Source organism: Chelonia mydas, chromosome 5 (assembly GCF_015237465.2).
Source record: "Chelonia mydas isolate rCheMyd1 chromosome 5, rCheMyd1.pri.v2, whole genome shotgun sequence".
Lineage (NCBI taxonomy): Eukaryota > Metazoa > Chordata > Testudines > Cheloniidae > Chelonia > Chelonia mydas.
Genome location: NC_051245.2, coordinates 22,174,392 through 22,196,923, shown reverse-complemented (window position 1 = coordinate 22,196,923; position 22,532 = coordinate 22,174,392). Strand labels below are relative to the sequence as shown.

Genomic DNA, 22,532 nt, shown 5'->3' with positions numbered 1-22,532 from the left:
AGGGCACTTGACAATGCTGCTTCTCCGAAACCAGTAGCAATTTTAAATGCTTCCCACAGTGTTTAACTTTATCCAGCGTGGAATGACAGTTGTGATCTGATCATGAATCTTTTTTTGGTACTGCACTTTTGTATACTGTAAAAACGTTGGTTGTGTACAGAGTAGGGTAAGTCAGAAATAGATAAGAGAGTTAGAGGTGACATTTAAGAAATAAACCAAAGCTGAGTGACTTCAACAAGCTGAGAAAAGTTGTCTCACAGTTATATGCAGTTCTGCATAGCTCCCAAGTTTGTAATGTTCACAGATTCTGTCATAATTATAATCTCATCAACTCCTGTGTAAGAGATTTCAGGTTGTTTTTTATACTCCCCCCCCCATTTGGCTTAGTAGTAATCTCAAAACTCTTCCTTTGGGCTTGGTAGAGCCTGAGAGCTATCGCAGTCAGTTCAATGGGCATCGTGACTCCTCACGGCCAGGTCATTCATTTGTGTTCTGCCTTGCATTGAGCACGTTAAGCAATTTGGATAGGTGTGTGTTTGTTTGTTTATCAATTGAAGGAAATAAAAATAAATGTATGTTTTACTGTCAGTTATTATGTACAATCAGTGTATACCGTTGGCAGCACTAATCATGGGTACTTACGAACTGCAGTTGTTAAACTGAAGGTGATATTTCTAAGTATAGGGAATACTGCAAGTGCCTCTAGAAGGTTAAATACAGTAGTATGGTGGACATCCATGTGGTAATGACATCCATGCTATCCTTGTAGCCTTCCAAATATAAGATACAGCCTGGAATAACATCTTACTGTTCTGTTCAGTTATTGGAAATGTTTCTGACTTTCAATTAAAACGGTTTTGGACTAAGGCCTTGGCCATGCAGGCTGCTGACTATTGCTGAATGGAAAACAGTGCAGCGGCAAAGTGCTAGCACCCGGCATCAGCCTTGTGCCAGGGCAGAAACACTTCAATACAGTGCAGAGAAATAAACTCAGTGCTCACCAATGAGACCAGACTCTGCGCCGAACCTCTGGTCTGTGGTACTTGCTCCCCTCTCAGCTTCCTTCACGTTGGATAGTAGATAACAAAGGACTACACTCAGCAGCTCTAAATACTCATGCACCATAAGCAGACAGGAAACTTGGGGATTGATTCCCAGCTGAAGTCAGTGGGAGTCTTTTCATTGCTTGCAATGGGCTTTCAATCAGGCCCATAGATAGCCCTACCTGTGTTCTTTGCTTTCTTCCCACCCTGAGTATCTAGGCATTTTCAGGACACTATTTTATTATCTAAATACAAATTCAAGGACTTTAAACCTTTTCTCTCAGCGAGAAGGATGCCACATCTGGAAGATGCACATGGTGAAGGGGACAGACGGGCTGGGGATCCAGATTACAGGAGGAAGAGGATCAAAGCGATCCCCTCATGGCATCATTGTTGCGCATGTTGAGGAAGGAGGCTCTGCTCATAGGTAATGTAATGTTTGTTCCTTCACAAGACTATGTAGGCTTGCTTGATTTGTTTATAGCACTTTCAGCAGAACTCAAAAAATGGGTAAGGGGGGTTAGCTCACACTTCCGTAAAAAAATTTATTTACATTGGGCTAATAAAATGACAAATATTAGAAAGTATTTTAGACCCAACTAAGTTGTGCTTTATTCATTTTTCTGCATGCTTGCATTTAAATATAAATTTTCTGCAGAGCTTGGCTGCAAGAACCTTTACTTAGGCTCATAATGCTTCCCCCTTTTTTTCTATAGGGATGGTAGGTTGACAGCTGGTGACGAGCTCCTAATGATCAATGGTCAGTCTTTGGTTGGACTCTCCCATCAGGAAGCTGTGGCTATTCTGCGATCTGCTACAGGTCTAGTCGAGCTGGTGGTAGCTAGCAGGGTAGGTAACTTTACATCTCACTGTCTTCATTGCAGAATTCTGGATAGATGTATATATATATATTAGAAGTGTGTGACAGTCTGTGTCTGTTACAAATATAAACAAGGCCAGATGTTCAGTTGTCTGGGTGTGCATATTTGGACATCTAATTTTTGTGTACTGATATAAAAATTGCACAGCACTCACAATAAATCTATGGCAAATAAACAGTGGGATATACAAGACAGCTCATTTGCTTGTACAATAACAGCAAATGCCTGTGCATTTCTTCATGCATTTCTGGCAAACAGCATTTTCTTAAAATATGTAACCTACAGAACAAAACAAACTCTTCTCAGCTTCTTTAAATTCTCACCCATATCCTACATATCTGTCTATGTACTTCCGTAATACCCGGGTGCCTGAGGTCTCTAGATGTTGTTCTATGTGTTTGCATTCTTTATTTTTTATGTTAGTGGCTTGAAGTAATTTTTTTGCAGTTAAAGTGATGTGATGTTTCAGGTAAATAAGATGAAACTAATTTATTAACAGAGCTTAGTCTTCCTTCATCATAGGAGAGATTAGAGATGTGGATCATCATGTAGGCTGAACATTAAATACATGCCAAAAATGGGGTGGTCACTGTTCTTCTAGCCTAGTTGATCCTTTAATTTGGTGGGATATAGATTTTAATTATACATACAATAGAGAGGCTTAATCGCTTCTGGATTTTCTTTGATAACTCCTTCCAGTGCCCAATGTTCACATTTATCAAGAAGAGAAAATGTCCCAGAGTATTCAAGAACAAAAACCAAGATGCATAAACTTAAAATTTATATAGTATTTTAATTAGCCACTGAAGTGCATCAAAGTCCTTTGTCGGGATTACAGTTTAGTATTAACTCCGCCAGTTTTCACCTTGACGACAACGTACTTTGAATAGATGCAAACATATTTGCACTTCAGTTAGACACTTGGGCTATCTTCCAAAGGGGGCATATCAGCCTACATGAATTCCTTCTTAAAATTCCTTCTCCACATGTGCTGCAATTGCATCTATACAATCAACAAGAATGTTTGCAACATAAAGCTCTTTGGGTTCTGACCAGACTTAGTGTCAGCACAATCTCTATAGATTCAGTTTTCACATTCCTGGGAAGAGTATTTGCTAACCTAACAAATGAGGTATACAAATCTTTGCTTTGTTTCATATAGTAGTCATTCATATTTGAGGATCAGATTTCTAATCAGCCCAAGATAAGAAGTAAAATAAGTATAGTGAGCTCCGTGAGATCCCTCTGGACATTTGTTTGTATGAAGAAACTGCCACATAAGCCCTGGATTTGTCTTGACAGAGACAGAATGCTCTTGCCCTGTACTGTGTGTTATTATTTACCCTGGAAAGTATGCAAGATAATAGAGAATCAGGGCCTGAATGTTCTAGGTTCTGAACTGAGTTGAACTGACAGCATTGTGAGGGGAATTTTCATATCACCACTATATGTATGTGTTATAAGTGTGTGAAGTGTATATATGTATAATCTGCCTCCTGATGTTTCTGAATTCTACAGAATGCATGGAGCTTGTCTGCATGCAAAAGTTATTTCATTTTAACAATACCAATATAATTAAAATGTTACAACCCCCCACCCACCTCCCTGCCTAGTTTCCCCTAGTGTGGCTGCATTGATACCAGCAGAGCTTATTCCTCTGTGGGAAGGGGAATGAATTATACTGGTATAAGGAAAAAGAAAAGGAGTACTTGTGGCACCTTAGAGACTAACCAATTTTGCGAATACAGACTAACACGGCTGCTACTCTGAAACTGGTATATGGCACATTTGTACCGATATAACTGTGTTTACATCAGAGTTGTAACAGTATAAGTATTTGGTTAAAAAAAACAAACAGCCCAAAATACCGCTAAGCAAATCAGTTACAAGGGCACAGAAATTGTATGTAGACAAGGTCATGCATAGACTGTCATGCCTATTTCCCTAGAATACTCACTGGTCTTTGTTACACATTTGTTGAATGAAATGGACTAGTCCATTGTGTAATTACTGTGTAAACCCAAAATTATATGGAACTCTCCTGATTTTTTGTTTCATACAAATTCCCTCCTTGTTCATTGGAAGGTTCACTGATCTTCATGAACCTTCTGAATGAGTCTGGGAATGGGAACAGGAAACTTTTAATTTTTACAATTTAAACTTGAAGTTTTAGCACATTGAAATATATAATTGGATTAAATTTGAAAAACTGAATAATTTGCTTGGGTTTTAATATGGAGAGCAAATGCCTACTATCAAATAGCAAAGCTTCATTATGTACTTGAATGGTACACTGTGAGAGATACAATGTGTATTTTGTTGTGTTCCTGGTAGGAAGGGACTGAAGAGGAGTCTCTCAAGTATCCATCTACAAGTTTGCCTGACTTACTTAGTACCTGTTCAGTCCAAGATACTGCCTCTTGCACTGATAACAAAGAGAATGAAGAGCCAGAGGACGAAGATGCCAAAGGAGTGAGCATGTCTCCTGAAGCTCAGGTTGCTGTAAGTGTGGCTTTGGTAATCTTTTTACTTTGTTACTTGATTTTCTTCTGTAATCATTCCATGTGCTCCTACAGCCTAAAATGTAACCATTTGTCTCTGTAAAAATCTTAATTAAACTAGCGCTTCCTTTATGTTAAAGCTGGTCTACAGAAAACTAAATGGTGTGCTGAACTTGAGATCATGATATCTTTGTATTACCGTCTTTCAGGATCGTGTAAAGTAGCACTGCAAACTTTTATGTGTGTTAGTTACAGAAGAGGCCGATTGTGTTTTTCTGTAGTTAAATTACATTCCGTTCACTTTTAAATGGAACCGAAGAGAGGTCAACTGAAGTGCCATGGCTGTGGTATGTTTGTTTCCTCTCTTTGTGTAACCAAACTCTTTAAGATCTGGATCCACAAAGGGGCTTTAGGCATTGTGACACTGAGTGTCACTAACTTTTAGGCACCTAGAAAAATCACAGGAACAACATTGATCCACTAAGCCTGAGTTAGGCACGCCTAGGCTCCCTATACAATGGATGAGGAGAGAGAGGCACCTTAGAATGCAAGCCACGAAAGCCAGCACACACGATGGGGAGCTACCTAAGCTAGTCAGTGGGAGATACTGACGAGACAGGAATGTGTCCTAAACCCTGCCCCTCTTCCAGAGATAGGTGGCTAAATCTTTGCTGCTGGGTGGTGCCTGTCTCAGCTACTGATCCACAGATGGGGGGAAGATAAGCATTCCTCTGCTTAACTCATGTATGGGGCCTGATCCATGTTTAGAGGCCACCTAACACCACAAAACCACCAGGGGGAGGACCTTTCTGATTAACCTTTAGCCTAGCAGTTAGGGTACTCACCCAGCATGTGAGAGACCCCTGATTCAAGCACAGGTGCCGACTTTTCAAACTGCCAGGGGGTGCTTGACCCCCAGCTCTGCCCCAGGCCCCATCCCCATTCCACCCCTTCCCCCAAGGGCCGGTCCCGCCTCTTCCCGCCCTGCCTCTTCCACCCAGTTACGCCCCTTCACCCCCGAGCGCACCACGTCCCCGCTCCTCCCCCCTCTCTCTCAGCCTCCCTGAACAACTGTTTGCGGCAGACTGGAGGCGCTCATCTGCGGGGCCCTGATGGGCAGGAGGCGCTGGGAAGCGGTGCGGGGGAGCTGATGGGGGGGTTGCCAGTGGGTGCTCAGCACCCACCATTTTTTCCCTGTGGGTGCTCCAGGCCTGGAGCACCCATGGAGTTGGCCCCTATGGGTTCAAGTCCTCCCTTTGCCTGATGAGGAGAAGAGCTTTGAACAGGGACCTGCCTCTTCTCAGGTGAGTGGCCTAACCACTGGACTAAAGAGTGATTCTCACTTTCTCTCTAGCCCAGTTCATATTTAACTATTCAGTTATTTAATGAAAGTAGAACAACTTCAATGGGAAAGACTGAGGGAGACCCACCTCAGGATAGCTCATAGCTCCTCTTCTTGCTTCTCTGCTGTTTTGTGCTGAGGTGTTAGGTTGCTCCTCCTGAGTACGCCTACCACATCAGGCCCCACATGTGAGTTACGTGGAGGTGCACCTATCTTCTCCTGGTTCATAGATCTCTCTGAGGCGTAGGTGGGAGACTGGCATCCAGATCCTGAGAATCAGGCAGCCGTGTGCATGCCCAGAAACATGGGCACCTAGGGAACTTGTACTACACACAATTTGGCACTGAGTTAGTTGAGGCATCTACAGGGTTAGGCAACAGCCAAGTGGGGGTGTTTGAGGATCGAAGTGGTGCATAAAAACAGGACTTGAACACCCAAGTCTGTGGGTTAGGCACCTAAGTGGATCTGGGTTGAAGTTCTTAGCAGGGCAAACTCCGATTGAAGTCAGTAGGATTTTGTCTGACTAAGACTTTCAGAGTTTGGCCCATAATGAAAGTTCTAATTAGATAAATGCTCTAAAATGATAACCTCACTTGCATTCCATTCAAAGCTCCATTCATCAGAAAGGTTAAATGGATTATTATTTATTACTATTATTTATCTGTATTTTGGTAGCACCTAGGAGCCCTGGTCAAGGACCATGACCCCATTGTGCTGTGTGTACAAACACAGAACCTTCCCCAAAGATTTTACAGTCTCGGTATAAGAGAAGAGAAAGCAGTTGGAGATGGGCATAACCTTGTTTTCCGTAATATGTATAATAAACTCTCAGAGAGAAACATTTGAAAAAAATTAAATTAATCCCATGTGATGTCAGTCCTGGTTGTTGGATTTTATTTTATATTCTTACATAAAAGAACAAGAGTGTTAAGAATCACTTGCTGAGAAAAGTGACATCATCACAGACAGCTCTACTAGTGCTCTTATTCACTTAATTCTGTGTGTGTGATCTCGGCAGGGTTCTGGTCACTTTGGTTTCTAGGGCAGGGATGGATTTAATCTTGTGCCTGAAAAGTTGGGATTCTTGAGTTTATTACTGTACAGACTGTCCCTCTATTCAGTAGACTGATACAGCAGTGGCAAAAAATACCCCCATGGATTAATAAAAGGATCATAGAATCATAGAATATCACGGCTGGAAGGGACCCCAGAAGGTCATCTAGTCCAACCCCCTGCTCGAAGCAGGACCAATTCCCAGTTAAATCATCCCAGCCAGGGCTTTGTCAAGCCTGACCTTAAAAACCTCTAAGGAAGGAGATTCTACCACCTCCCTAGGTAACGCATTCCAGTGTTTCACCACCCTCTTAGTGAAAAAGTTTTTCCTAATATCCAATCTAAACCTCCCCCATTGCAACTTGAGACCATTACTCCTCGTTCTGTCATCTGCTACCATTGAGAACAGTCTAGAGCCATCCTCTTTGGAACCCCCTTTCAGGTAGTTGAAAGCAGCTATCAAATCCCCCCTCATTCTTCTCTTCCGCAGACTAAACAATCCCAGCTCCCTCAGCCTCTCCTCATAAGTCATGTGCTCCAGCCCCCTAATCATTTTTGTTGCCCTTCGCTGGACTCTCTCCAATTTATCCACATCCTTCTTGTAGTGTGGAGCCCAAAACTGGACACAGTACTCCAGATGAGGCCTCACCAGTGTCGAATAGAGGGGAACGATCACGTCCCTCGATCTGCTCGCTATGCCCCTACTTATACATCCCAAAATGCCATTGGCCTTCTTGGCAACAAGGGCACACTGCTGACTCATATCCAGCTTCTCGTCCACTGTCACCCCTAGGTCCTTTTCCGCAGAACTGCTGCCTAGCCATTCGGTCCCTAGTCTGTAGCGGTGCATTGGATTCTTCCATCCTAAGTGCAGGACCCTGCACTTATCCTTATTGAACCTCATCAGATTTCTTTTGGCCCAATCCTCCAATTTGTCTAGGTCCTTCTGTATCCTATCCCTCCCCTCCAGCGTATCTACCACTCCTCCCAGTTTAGTATCATCCGCAAATTTGCTGAGAGTGCAATCCACACCATCCTCCAGATCATTTATGAAGATATTGAACAAAATTGGCCCGAGGACCGATCCTTGGGGCACTCCACTTGATACCGCCTGCCAACTAGACATGGAGCCATTGATCACTACCCGTTGAGCCCGACAATCTAGCCAGCTTTCTACCCACCTTATAGTGCATTCATCCAGCCCATACTTCCTTAACTTGCTGACAAGAATACTGTGGGAGACTGTGTCAAAAGCTTTGCTAAAGTCAAGAAACAATACATCCACTGCTTTCCCTTCATCCACAGAACCAGTAATCTCATCATAAAAGGCGATTAGATTAGTCAGGCATGACCTTCCCTTGGTGAATCCATGCTGACTGTTCCTGATCACTTTCCTCTCATGTAAGTGCTTCAGGATTGATTCTTTGAGGACCTGCTCCATGATTTTTCCAGGGACTGAGGTGAGGCTGACTGGCCTGTAGTTCCCAGGATCCTCCTTCTTCCCTTTTTTAAAGATGGGCACTACATTAGCCTTTTTCCAGTCATCCGGGACTTCCCCCGTTCGCCACGAGTTTTCAAAGATAATGGCCAAGGGCTCTGCAATCACAGCCGCCAATTCCTTCAGCACTCTCGGATGCAACTCGTCCGGCCCCATGGACTTGTGCACGTCCAGCTTTTCTAAATAGTCCCTAACCACCTCTATCTCCACAGAGGGCTGGCCATCTCTTCCCCATTTTGTGATGCCCAGCGCAGCAGTCTGGGAGCTGACCTTGTTAGTGAAAACAGAGGCAAAAAAAGCATTGAGTACATTAGCTTTTTCCACATCCTCTGTCACTAGGTTGCCTCCCTCATTCAGTAAGGGGCCCACACTTTCCTTGGCTTTCTTCTTGTTGCCAACATACCTGAAGAAACCCTTCTTGTTACTCTTGACATCTCTTGCTAGCTGCAGCTCCAGGTGCCATTTGGCCCTCCTGATATCTTTCCTACATGCCCGAGCAATATTTTTATACTCTTCCCTAGTCATATGTCCAACCTTCCACTTCTTGTAAGCTTCTTTTTTATGTTTAAGATCCGCTAGGATTTCACCATTAAGCCAAGCTGGTCGCCTGCCATATTTACTATTCTTTTGACTCATTGGGTAGGTTTGTCCCTGTAACCTCAACAGGGATTCCTTGAAATACAGCCAGCTCTCCTGGACTCCCTTCCCCTTCATGTTAGTCCCCCAGGGGATGCTGGCCATCTGTTCCCTGAGGGAGTCGAAGTCTGCTTTCCTGAAGTCCAGGGTCCGTATCCTGCTGCTTACCTTTCTTCCCTGCGTCAGCCCAGGACTTCTTTGTAAGGCTTGTGTGCTAATTTGAGTGGGTGTCTAGGACAAAAGAATGATTAAAAATTCATTTTGCAATTCTTACAAGATCTTACACATTCAAACTACAGTAACGGCTTATAAAGTTGTGGTTCAAGTAAAGCACTGAACATTAAAATCAGTTGTTTCAAATCTTTATTATGTATGGGTTAAGGGACACAGTCTCCTAGAATTCTAGTCAATTTCCAAACATGAGTTAAAAGTAATTTCAGTCACTTCACCTGCTCCTGAGTCCCCAGTGCCCAGGTTTGTATTTTGCAATTACATTTTTCAGTGCTGTTGAAAGTTCCATTCCCCTTTCCTTGTTAGTGTGAGAGACTCACAAAAATACTAAAGGAAACTGGCTGTAGGGGAACAGTGATGCATAAAGATCTTGCAAATGAACAAAGTAAACAAATAGGAAAAGTAGTGAAATATATATATATATATATATATATATATATATATATATATTTTTTCCTCTACTCTTCTTCAGTTCTAGTAGCCGTACATGTAAAACTGGTCCAAGGGAGGTATGATTGTTAAATTGATGGTGTCTTTTAGGGCCAAATCCTGTTAGGTTCCTCAGGCTAAGTAAGAAGAATCCTCTCTCCTCTTATCCAGGAAAGGGTGCAAAACATTTTTGCACCTAATCTGTGACTGCTACTCCAGCAGCAGGATTGCAGCAGCTGGCCCCTGTGTATGGACAGTGTAGTCGTAGACCCACAAATTGCATCCAGGGCCTGCACTCCCTCCTCAGTGCGCTTTCTGCTGTGCAAACTCTAGGTGTAGTGTTGCTCTGCTCTGCCCCTCTCTGCACAGTAAAACCACACTTGTTTTACAGCATGCATGACCTCCCATATCCTTTCAAAGATTTGCTAGGAGGATTTGCTTTTTAATTTACAAAGGCATGGAGTCCGATCAGGACATCAGTATAATTTGATTCCCAAGCATATGGCATAGTATAGATGTAAGCAGTGTCAGGATGAGCTCCACCCTGACATCTAGTGGTGAGGTGTGGCAAGTTGTGGAAAAGAACTTCAGGGGCCGATCTCATTTGCATAGGCACACCCACCCCGCCTAGAATGAGGCCATAGCTGCCCAAATGGTCAGTTTGGCTGCTGTGGGATCCCCAGTGTCTCTGTTATTGGGGCAGGAAGAATAAATTGTTATTACCCTGATTATGGGAACTGTGCTTGGAACTGTACTTGGCCTTTTGTTATGATGGAGGGACTCACCATCAACTAAGTAGCACTTGCTAGGCAAGGGTCATGGGTTCCAAAACTCTGTGAATGGAGAGAGGGTGGGGACAAGTATTAATATTTGGTGGCATGGGCCCTTTGGTGAGGGCCTTAATGCTAATTGCACTTCCTCCTCTCTCCACTGTGCAATATCAGAGCTAATTCATTAGAAGTCTAGTTACAGGCTGCTGAGCTCACTTTGGGCTAATAGTGCACCAGCACTGAGGCTCCCTTACTACAAGCTGAGTTCACCAAAGAGCTGAAATCACTGAGTGTTGTGTTAAGTAGTGGGGGGAGCCTGAAGATATATTGTGGAGCAGTTTGCGGGACGGCTGGAGTGCCTTGTGGACAGGCTGGTGGAGCAGTTTATAGGACGGCGGGAGCTGCTGGTGGGACGCGGAGCAGTTCGTGGGACGGCGGGAGCTCCGTGTGGGCCACGGAGCTGAGCGAAGCAGTTTGTGGGGCAGCTGGCGGAGCGGAGCGAAGGCCTATGGAGCTGTGGGGCGGTCAGCTTCAGATCTTGTAAGGTGCCTCTTACCTCCGCCCCCATCTCCACCCAGGTTGGGAGGTAAAGCTCTGTAGATAAACTTTTGAACTCTGGGGCTGCCCTGACCAGGGACAGAGACTTTTGGGTCATTGGACTTTTGGGACTTTGGGTGATTTGGGGTTGCTGGACTCAAGAATAAAAGGGAAAGGGCATGCCCCAATTTGCTTGGGGTGGGTTTTTTGCTCATGGGTTGTGTTATGAATCCTGTTGGTGGTGTTTCCCCAACATAATGCCACATTGTTTCTCTCTGTTATTAAAAGGCTTTTTGCTACACTCAGACTAGGTGCTTGCGAGAGGGGAAGTATTGCTTCTTGGAGGCGCCCAGCGGGGGTGGTATATATTTGTCCCAGGTCACTGGGTGGGGGCTCGAGCCGGTTGGCATTGTGTTATTGGAATGGATCCCCCAGATATTGAACCCGGCCCTTGTTGCTGCCAACTCTGACGGGCAGAAGGGTTACGTAACTATATACGTCATCGTAGAATTTCTACAGATACAGCAATGATTTTTTTCTATGTTTGGTCATAACCATGTGATTTAGTCCCTACTGTGGTATAGGCCCAGTAAAAGTAAAGTCTGATATCAGAAACTTATGAAAAACATGTAGCAAGCGTACACCTCCTTGTCTCAGGGTTTTAGGTATATTTTTCTGTACTTAAGTGCTGTAAAAGAGCCATGATTTACAGATGCTGAAATAAAAAATATGTGAATGGAATCTAACAACCTGCTTAATAATAATAAAGTTTCTGCAGTTTCACAGGGTTGGAAGTAGAATGACAGTGGCTGTGGAGAATGAGGGAGTTAAGTGCATTATTTTTATGAATATCAGATGTATCTCAATTAATCTGTTTGATATTATCCTTCCTGACTGCAAAGAGTTAAATCAAAGAGGGAGGGAACCAAACAGGAAATAAAACAATGGCAAAAATAAGGGACAATCCAGAGCAGTGGTCGGCAATCTGGGGCCCTGTCATAAATATAAAGGGAAGGGTAAACCCCTTTAAAATCCCTCCTGGCCAGAGGAAAAATCCTCTCACCTGTAAAGGGTTAAGAAGCTAAAGGTAACCTCGCTGGCACCTGACCAAAATGACCAATGAGGAGACTAGATACTTTCAAAAGCTGGGAGGAGGGAGAGAAACAAAGGGTCTGGGTGTCTGTCTATATGCTGCTTTTGCTGGGGATAGACCAGGAATGGAGTCTTAGAACTTTAGTAAGTAATCTAGCTAGGTATGTGTTAGATTATGATTTCTTTAAATGGCTGAGAAAAGAATTGTGCTGAATAGAATGACTATTTCTGTCTCTGTGTCTTTTTTGTAACTTAAGGTTTTGCCTAGAGGGATTCTCTATGTTTTGAATCTAATTACCCTGTAAGGTACCTACCATCCTGATTTTACAGGGGTGATTCCTTTACTCCTATTTACTTCTATTTCTATTAAAAGTCTTCTTGTAAGAAAACTGAATGCTTTTTCATTGTTCTCAGATCCAAGGGTTTGGGTCTGTGGTCACCTATGCAAATTGGTGAGGATTTTTACCAAACCTTTCCCAGGAAGTGGGGTGCAAGGATTGGGAGGATTTTGGGGGGAAAGACGTGTCCAAACTACGTTTCCCAGTAAACCCAGTTAGAGTTTGGTGGTGGCAGTGGTTATTCCAAGGACAAAGGATAAAATTAATTTGTACCTTGGGGAAGTTTTAATCTAAGCTGGTAAAAGTAAGCTTAGGAGGTTTTCATGCAGGTCCCACATCTGTATCCTAGAGTTCAGAGTGGGGGAGGAACCTTGACAGGCCCGTTAGGGTAATCTGCTAGCGGGCTGCAAGACAGTTTGTTTACATTGACCATCCGCAGGCACAGCCACCCGCAGTGGCCACGGTTCGCCGTTTCTGGCCAATGGGCGCTGCAGGAAGTGGTGCAGGCTGGCTGCTGCTTTCCACAGCTTCCCATTGGCTGGGAACAACAAACTGCGGCCACTGGGAGCTGCGGGCAGCCATGCCTGTGGATGGTCAATGTAAACAAATTGTCTCGTGGCCTGCTAGTGGATTACCTTGACGGGCTGCAGGTTGCCCACTATTGATCCAGAGAATACCAAGAGTCCTTAAGGAAACAGTTGGGGGGGCTGTTAATTGGAGAATGCCTCTGCCTAGCTCCAGCCAGGCTGGCAAGGTTTAGTATTCTCAGGCCTGAGCCTAGGATCACAGGGGATATTAAAACTTTCAAGATGCTGGTGTCCTAAGGAAGAATGGGGGGTTGAATGGGTTGTCAGCACCTGCCTGGGGGAGACACTGACAGAGACACATGGAAGGAAGGAGGAAAGGAATGCAGCAGGACAGTCTGTTTCTGCCAGGCCAGAGACGGAGGGTAACTAGGCTGAATGGAACTTACTTAAACTTTCAAGGAAAGAGTAAGGTTTAGTTAAGGGGAAGTATATATGTAGGTCTTTTGTTTTAACCCTTTGCTCTGCGTGATTGTGTACCTTTGAGTGAATGAATCGTAGTGTCATAGAATCATAGAATATCAGGGTTGGAAGGGACCTCAGGAGGTCATCTAGTCCAACCCCCTGCTCAAAGCAGGACCAATCCCCGACTAAATCATCCCAGCCAGGGCTTTGTCAAGCCTGACCTTAAAATCTTCTAAGGAAGGAGATTCCACCACCTCCCTAGGTAACGCATTCCAGTGTTTCACCACCCTCCTAGTGAAAAAGCTTTTCCTAATATCCAACCTAAATCTCCCCCACTGCAACTTGAGACCATTACTCCTTGTTCTGTCATCTGCTACCACTGAGAACAGTCTAGAGCCATCCTCTTTGGAACCCCCTTTCAGGTAGTTGAAAGCAGCTATCAAATCCCCCCTCATTCTTCTCTTCTGAAGACTAAACATCCCCAGTTCCCTCAGCCTCTCCTCATAAGTCATGTGTTCCAGTCCCCTAATCATTTTTGTTGCCCTCCACTGGACTCTTTCCAATTTTTCCACATCCTTCTTGTAGTGTGGGGCCCAAAACTGAACACAGCACTCCAGATGAGGCCTCACCAATGTTGAATAGAGGGGAACGATCACGTCCCTCGATCTGCTGGCAATGCCCCTATTTATACACCCCAAAATGTCATTGGCCTTCTTGGCAACAAGGGCACACTGTTGACTCATAACCAGCTTCTTGTCCACTGTAACCCCTAGGTCCGTTTCTGCAGAACTGCTGCCTAGCCATTCGGTCCCTAGTCTGTGGGAGACCGTGTCAAAAGCTTTGCTAAAGTCAAGGAACAACACGTCCACTGCTTTCCCTTCATCCACAGAGCCAGTTATCTCGTCATAGAAGGCAATTAGATTAGTCAGGAATGACTTGCCTTTGGTGAATCCATGCTGACTGTTCCTGATCACTTTCCTCTCCTCTAAGTGCTTCAGAATTGATTCCTTGCGGACCTGCTCCATGATTTTTCCAGGGACTGAGGTGAGGCTGACTCACCTTCCCTCCTTCTTCCCTTTTTTAAAGATGGGCACTACGTTCGCCTTTTTCCAGTCATCTGGGACTTCCCCCGATCGCCATGAGTTTTCAAAGATAATGGCCAATGGCTCTGCAATCACATCCGCCAACTCCTTTAGCACTCTCGGATGCAGCGCGTCGGCCCCATGGACTTGTGCTCGTCCAGCTTTTCTAACTAGTCTTGAACCACTTCTTTCTCCACAGAGGGCTGGTCACCTCCTCCCCATGCTGTGCTGCCCAGTGCAGCAGTCTGGGAGCTGATCTTGTTCGTGAAGACAGAGGCAAAAAAAGCATTGAGTACATTAGCTTTTTCCACATCCTCTGTCACGAGGTTGCCTCCCTCATTCAGTAAGGGGCCCATGCTTTCCTTGACTTTCTTCTTGTTGCTAACATACCTGAAGAAACCCTTCTTGTTACTCTTAACATCTCTTGCTAGCTGCAACTCCAGGTGTGATTTGGCCTTCCTGATTTCACTCCTGCAAGCCCGAGCAATATTTTTATACTCATCCCAGAATAATCCTTTGTTTTGAAGAAGCTGGTTTTGGATCACTTTAATCAGCTGCTGGCGCAGGCTGCAGAAGGAAAAGGGCTTACAGGTATCAAACACAGTTGGGTCTGTTGGGTTAACTCCATTGGTAAACAGAGGTGCTACTGCCCAGAGACCCACTGAAAGAGAGATTGGACTGTGTGGTTTCATCCAGAGGAGTGTGAAGATAGAAAAACCTGCCCCAGAGGGGTGCACTCATCAAGAGGGGTTAAAAGGAGTCTAAAGCGCAGCTCTCCTCATCAGCACGACAGTGGCTCTTTTGGTTTACCTTGTGCAGGGACTTTTTAAATATACCTACTTGATAATTCTTGTGTTCTTCACTTTTTAATAGTTTGTTGCTTCTTTTGTCTTGTATTTCTCACAAACAAACTTAGTGAGTATTATTTGCATATAAGGGAGGAGGGTCGGCCTAATAGTTACAGCAGAAACTAGATCTGTTTGTGTCAAATCACGGTAAAATCATTGTGACTCCTTTGACTGCAGTGAGGGGATGCTACTCCAGATTTGGAGATCATAAAATCGTGACCTGATTCCTGGGTTTGAACCCCAACTCTGTCACTGACTTGAGTCAATTCTCATCTCTCTGATCCTGAGTTTCCCAACCAGTAAAAAGGGGATGATAACACTTGCCTACTTGCAGGGACTCGAGGTGGGATACTACCAATGTGACATAGTCAATTTTTAAAAAATAGTTAAAAGAAGCATTTTTAGGGGTGACACCTGCCCTGAGGTCTCCCTGCCAACTTTTTCTAGCTTTACAACTACAGATTCCTATATTTTAAAAATATTTTTCTCTCTCCTGTTGCTGTATGTGAAAGACCTACACAGGAAAAGGGGAAACGGACCATGAACAGAGGGGCACCAGTGAAACTAACCATGCGTAAAGCACATAGTAACTAATAAACTGTTTCCTCTGGTCTCTTTCAGCTCTAGTTACCTTTGGAGTTATTGTAACAAACATAGGTACTAACTGTTCAGAACAACATGATTTTAAGTTAACAAGTTTGAGTTTAGATTTGAAAGATGCTACAAAATTATAGGACAAGGTTTTTTGTAAGCACTCAGCATTGTCCTGTCTCTGCTCCCGTTGGCTTCAGTGAGAGAAGTTAGTTCAGTGCTGACCGCTTCTGAAAATCTCACCCTTAATTATAACCCTGATGTATAACTATCAGTGTGTAGCAGATGAGGTGCAGCTACACTGAATGAGAGATATTAAAGGACAGATCTATATCACTTTCAGGGCAAGTATTGCAGTTTCATAGGACATTCCTGAGAATTGAAAAACCTGATGCAGCTTGCCTGTGCACAATGAGGTTTATAATGAAGGTATGTTTGAATTCAAAAGGGTGCTGCCAAGTGACAAAATGTAGCTGTTGGAACTGAACTGAATATGGTTGCCACATATTTCTTTTTTTTAATTCCGCTCTCTTCAGGTGCTGGATTGTCAGGATTTTCCCTAAGATCTGAAGGAACTTGCTCTCTTAGCTTTGCTCCCAATCTTTCCGGCCAAGCAGTAGTCTATCTGGAAGGAGCTCTGTAGTACACAAATGAAGAGCTCAGTAGCACTTGGAGACTGCGGTTTAAAAATGTCACCCTTGTGGCTTATTTAAAATCCAAGCGTTATATTGCACTAAAGCAAAACTTTTATAAATACAGTTTAGTTGGAACTCTTTTAGTACGCAGTCTGGCTATGCAAAGGCCTATTTAACATGAAACATCTCTTCAAGTTCTAACATTAATAAAACTCTTGCCACCAGGCAGAAAAAGGATTATATTAAAATCCTGAAAGTGCATTTGTTTCCCTGAATGTCTAGCCAAAACATTCCTTAACTTCACACGTGCAATTCTGAGGTGAAGCCATGTTGTTGTGTTAAATTGTCTCAAATCACTCTTGGGATTTTAATATAAAAAAGTATGCGTCTGGTGCTTGTGGTGCCGTTTATATTAATTTTACCTATTTGTATGTGAGGGGCAGGTAAAATATTATTTCCATTTGAGGATGGTGTGTGTGTGTGTGTGTGTGTGTGTGTGTGTGTATGTTCATTTTTGTTCTGGAAAGTCTACTGTATTGCTTGAACTTTAACCTTCTGCTGGGACACTGTATTGGTGGAAGCGAAAAAGTCTCAGGAAATATCACTAAGAGGAAAATAACTTGGTCAAGAATTTCAGATTTTGGTGGTGATTTTGGCTCCCTCAGTGTTTAGGTGCCCAACTTGAGACTCTTAACAGGGCTTGATTTTTTCAGAAGGTGGTTGCTTAGAACTTTCTGAAAATCTGGCACCTTAAGGCATCTGAACCTGAGCACCCACAATCATAGTCACTGTTGAAATTCTTGGCCTTTGTTTTTATGTCTGGCGCTGTTATCTTGTTAAATACAAAATTATAAAGTTAATCAGATTATAATTATTATTATTAATAATAATAATTGTTATTGTTACCTAGTCTTTTAGAGCACTTTTCATCAGTAAATCTCAAAGCCATCCCCATTTTACAGATGGGAAATCTGAGGCACGGATCAGGGAAGTGACTTGACCTAGGTCACATGACAGGCCAGTGGCAGAGCCCTGGGAAAATAGTGTTGACTTGTGCATGCATGTGGGGGGCTAAATCCAGGCCTCTGGTGCTGCAATCTCCATTGTCAGGGGAACCAGTGGGTAACAAGATTCTATCTGGGAGCTAGGCCAAGCCAGAAGATGGTTGTGGGGGATCCACATAAAGGACTGCAAAGATCACTTCAGTTGTTCTGGTTGTGTGAGCCTCTGCTGCTTGACTCAACAGCTGCGGCAGTGTGGGAAGCTTCCTGCCAAAGTCTCCTGGCTGTACAACTGCCCAGGATGCAGCCTCATTACTGGACCAGGGAAATGCTCCCAGATGTGTGACTGTTCTGTTCTTAAAAAGAAAAGGAGTACTTGTGGCACCTTAGAGACTAACAAATTTATTTGACCATAAGCTTTTGTGAGCTGTTAGTCTCTAAGGTGCCCAAGTACTCCTTTTCTTTTTGCGAATACAGACTAACACGGCTGCTACTCTGAAATCTGTTCTGTCCTTGTTTCATAAGTTTGGGTAAGGTTTGCTTTGGCCTTAAATGCTTGCTGTAACTCAAGATTGCGAACATACTGGACACAGAGATTGAACAATCCTGCTGTAACAGAAACAGGATGACATCGGTTAAAGCGATGTGTGAATTGTGTTTCTTTATTCATGCCAAAACCCACCTTATGTTTTTGGCAAGGTATGCATCTCAAAGAGAATAAATAAACCTGTTTTGTGAATGTGCAGAGATGAGTTCATCCCAGTTCTTTATTTGAGCCTTAGGAATGTTCAGTTATTTCCCATTGTGAGTCTCTGTGTCTTACTGGAGAATCCGTATGTAATTACCTCTAGCTGTGCGAGTGCAGTAAGGAAGTGGATAACAATGCCATAAGTTTAAAAAAACACACTGGGGTCAGAAGTTCTTTTGGAAACACTGAAACAGATATTTCAGAGAAAGCATTAGCAGTGCAAGGAAACAGGAAGCATAACTCAACGATTAATTGGGGCGGGGGGGGGAGGGAGGACTTTAATTACTCAGAGGACTCCAGGGTTCAGTCCCATTAGGGCACTGCAATTCCAGAAATCAACTCTGCAATACAACGGTAAATGGAATTGCTATATCCAAAAAACCTTTTTGTAAATAATATACTTTACGCTGAAGGGGATTTTGTTAGGAGAAATAGGGAAAAGAGAGATTTGGGGTCAGACTAGGGCCAGCCCCTTCAGAGGTATATTGGGGAAGGGGTACAAGGAGCCTTCCCTCATCGCAGCCCTGTGCCAGACACAGCTGCAACTCCTGCACTCTTCTGGTATTGAGGTTTCTCCCTGATAGTGCCTCCTCAGGCACTAGTCACCCCAGAGAGCCCTGGCCCTGCCCCTTCTTAGCATCATCTAGAGAGTTGCTGGCTGTGACTGCTACACTCCTTTTGAAGCACTCCGCCGCTGTGTGCCAAGTTACTCCAGGAGGCAGTGTGCTTTCCTGAGGTGCAGTACCTCCTAATGCGCCAGATCAACCCCCAGGTCCTGCTTACTTAGGGCTGTGACTAACAATAGATCTCATAGTGAATATAGCAAAGTGGGGAAATGTACATTTTTAGGATAAACAGAGTGAAAAGTCTGGACAAGAGATGGCTGCAAAAAAGTCTAGCGGCCAAATCCAGTTTGCCTTATTCATGTGAGTATACCTGGTGCATCCAAGTAATCCCAGCTGCTGTATCGCATTACAAGAAGCTAAAAGGATTCTTTCCTGCTATGATTCTTCCAAGTAAGCAATTACTTCGGTTGCCACAGGAATGTTGTATAATCACAAAGGGGAGGTGGCACCTGCCATCATGAATGGGAGCAGGTGGTGGCTAAGTGACAGGTTGTCTGATAAAATGTGGTCCACACTATGGATGAGTTTGAGAAACCCCTGGAAGACATTAAGGTGCCCTTCATGCTCTCTAGGGTTGTAATTCTTATTCTTCCATGTGAAATATTTTAAAGTCAGCACAGTAATGGAAACATACTTTATCTGCAATGCAGGGTCTCCAGGCCCCTTTTCCTTTGTGAACGAGAGATCTTTCCACAAAACAGCAGATATAGTAGCCAGCTATTTCTCTCTTGGCCACTTGGATAGCTGCCCAGGTTTGGTGGAAATGAACTGCCTTTAGCAACCTAAAAATAACCTCCCCATGACATTAGAATGAAACGGATACTATCATGGCCCTGGAGTCTAGCGGACATTAACATAAAGATAATAAAGGCACCAGGACTTTGAGAGTTAGCATAAATGTTGTTTCATCACATCTGCAGATTGTTTATCCCCAAATTCTTGTAACTGTATACAATCCAACCCTAGCTGGGATCAGTTAAATTATATTTTAGACATGCTGTGCTTGAAAAAATACAATCCACATAATATGTACATAAGGCTTTAGATCCTTTATTCAGGTATGAAAGACGCTAGATACCCAAGTATTGCATATCGTGCTATGTACTCAGTATGACAGAAACAATGTTTTAAAAACTAATTCCAAAGTGCTATACCAAAAATATCATGGAAATGTACCCTCCAATTGTTGGCTTTGATAATGTAAGCGAGATCTGATGTTCGCAGCAGAGCTATTTATACATTGTGATTATGCATAAAGACTGCTTCCTGTGTTCTTCCACCCTCCATATGTGAACAAAAAGTCCCCCTGAAAATAAAATAAAGCAGCTATATTCTCTATTGTCATATATGGAATCACAATCTGTCCTAAACAAGGGACATTAATTAGAGAAAACAATTACAAACTATAGACACAAATAAACAGGCTTCCACACAGCTTGAGTTCCAAGTTTGTCTCCTTTGTTTACCTTTGAAGATCCTTCTTGGAATTCTATGCTGCACTTTGAGACATCTAGTGGCTGAATAACATACTGTAAAGAAACATGTCATTACCCTTTCTAACATTGTCTTCAAATCCTGAATATTGAAACCAAAATAGAACAAGAGAGTTGTTATGGATTTTTCAGAAATGTTTATTATGAATTTAATTTAATTCAGTCCAAAAGCTGTTTAAGGTGAAAAAGCATATTATATAGCAGATGAAAACAAAGCTAATCTAAAGAGTGACGAGAGATTGGTTTAGCTGGGTGGATCTCATTATCTCTAGGCCAAGAGGGAGCCTGTCAATGGCTGCCTCCCCTAGAAGATTTCTGCCACAGCAGAGACTAATGGTACAAGCAATTTCCTGTGTTTCTTTCTATTTAAAAGGACATTGCCAAAGTTCTGACTTTTAAAAATCACTTTTATTCACTTTAACTTTTAATAGCCAGTTGAAAGAATGGAAATGAAATCTGCTTTTCTTACCTAATGCCCTAACCCTGCAGGCTACCGCCAATGGGTGGGTCTGTGGTGCCAGCACAGAGTGACATGGGCTGCAGAGGTCCACCTGCATTGAATAACTTGTAGGATCTGGGCTTATGGTCTTTCCCTTCTGTCCCATGGACCCGGCAAATTGTTGTTGTAGGTTTGAATGAAAGTGCTAGGGTGCTGACACTGATTTCTAAAGAAATTATTCAAGTATTTGTTAGGGGAGAAAATATATTGAGGACTAAATTTTCCTATGTGGGTAACTAAACTGCACCCCAAATCCTCTTCACCTGGTGTGCTGTGCAGTCACCCACAGGTACCTCGATATGCTGTAACTGACTTTGTGCTCATGAATGCTGGGGTACATTTCAAATGCAGGGTTTGCACACTCCTAGCTAGGTGCAACCTGAACATTTTTCCACTGAAGAAATAAAGGGATTTAGTAAACTGACATAAAAATCAGGATCAATCAGAGTTTGCGCATGTCACATTGGACAGTAGTGTCCCTTTTAAAAGTAAAGCCTCACACCTCTGTTGTATTACTATGTATAGGCATGCTGTTGAATTCAGACATTCAGTAGAGTGATAAACCCAGCACTCTTAAGGAGACCACTTTGAGTTGTTTATGTAGCATTTCCATCTATTCGGAAAACTACAGGGTGGTTCCAGCTGTTGAACATTTATCTTACTTCCTGATTTCCTTGCCAGGCATGAAAGCAGAGGTTTCTAGCATGTTCATTTAGTGAATGGTGGGTTCAAAGGAGGTACACGTTGCACACTATGGGACCAGCAAGGGTAATTTCCAGAGCTGCCCCTTAGGAAAGCCTGCTAGTGTTTGCTTCACCAAAGGAAGCAAACTTTAACGTGCAGCTTGTCTTCTCTGGAAACCCCATAGGTAGAGACTGCCTTGGTAAATGTGCTGAATCAAAGGATCCCCTGGATGTGTGGGTGGTGCCAGGCATCTTCATCCCCTCTCTACTTTGGGTTATAACATTAAAACCCCAACTCAGTCCTTACTTTTTGGGGAGGGAGCAGCTTGTTCGTTGTGCCAGTCGCTCTAGTAACTAAACACTTACTTGGTTAATTAGATCTCCAGAGAGAGACCCCTAGTAGACTTCATGGTGTTTCCTGGTCAGCTCCTGGCCCTGGTTCTGCTTGGATTTTTATTTACTGGAAATTTTTCTATCATTCAGATCATGGAGGGAATGCTTTGTCAAGAAGGAGGGTCTTGTAGCATGCCCTAAAGCTGATTAACTCTGGATCAGCCTAAATCGTTCTGTGAGCTTGTTCTACAGCCAAAGCCCCTCAGCCAAAGATGCTTTATCTGTAGTTCCCAGGCATATCAACCTGAGCTTTGTAAACTGCATTATCCAGTAGCAGGGAGCAGCAGTTTTTCTGAGCCATAGAGTCAGCTGCTGACAGAGCTGAGTTCTGACTTGTTAACGGCTTTGGAAATAGGGACTGAGACCTTGAACTGCAGTGTAAGCAGACCAGTTGGTAGTGGAGTTCTTGGTGGCCTGTCCAACTGATGGGTCTGGCAGCCATGTTTTGTACAATGTGTCGCCTCTGCATTGCTTTAAATGTCAGTCACATTTGCAGAAAGTTGTAGCGGTCCAGTCTGCAGCTCATAATTTAGGGGCATTCAATGAAAGAGGTATAAACTGGCCATGAATAAATTTAGACGGGAAGTTAGAAG

At 43.4% G+C, this 22,532-nt stretch overlaps 1 protein-coding gene across 10 annotated transcripts in view; it reads left to right on the top strand.

Annotated features, from left to right (window-relative positions):
• PDZD2 (PDZ domain containing 2) overlaps positions 1–22,532 on the top strand; it is a 311,522-nt gene that overhangs the window by 227,152 nt on the left and 61,838 nt on the right. For 9 of the 10 annotated variants that reach the window (XM_043547009.1, XM_043547007.1, XM_043547008.1 and 6 more), the window contains 3 exons: positions 1,328–1,470; positions 1,760–1,892; positions 4,259–4,426. The exons of the other annotated variant lie outside the window; for it this stretch is intronic. In XM_043547009.1, the coding sequence (XP_043402944.1) occupies positions 1,328–1,470; positions 1,760–1,892; positions 4,259–4,426 (444 nt within the window). The remainder of the gene's footprint in view (positions 1–1,327; positions 1,471–1,759; positions 1,893–4,258; positions 4,427–22,532) is intronic. 10 annotated transcript variants of the gene reach the window in all.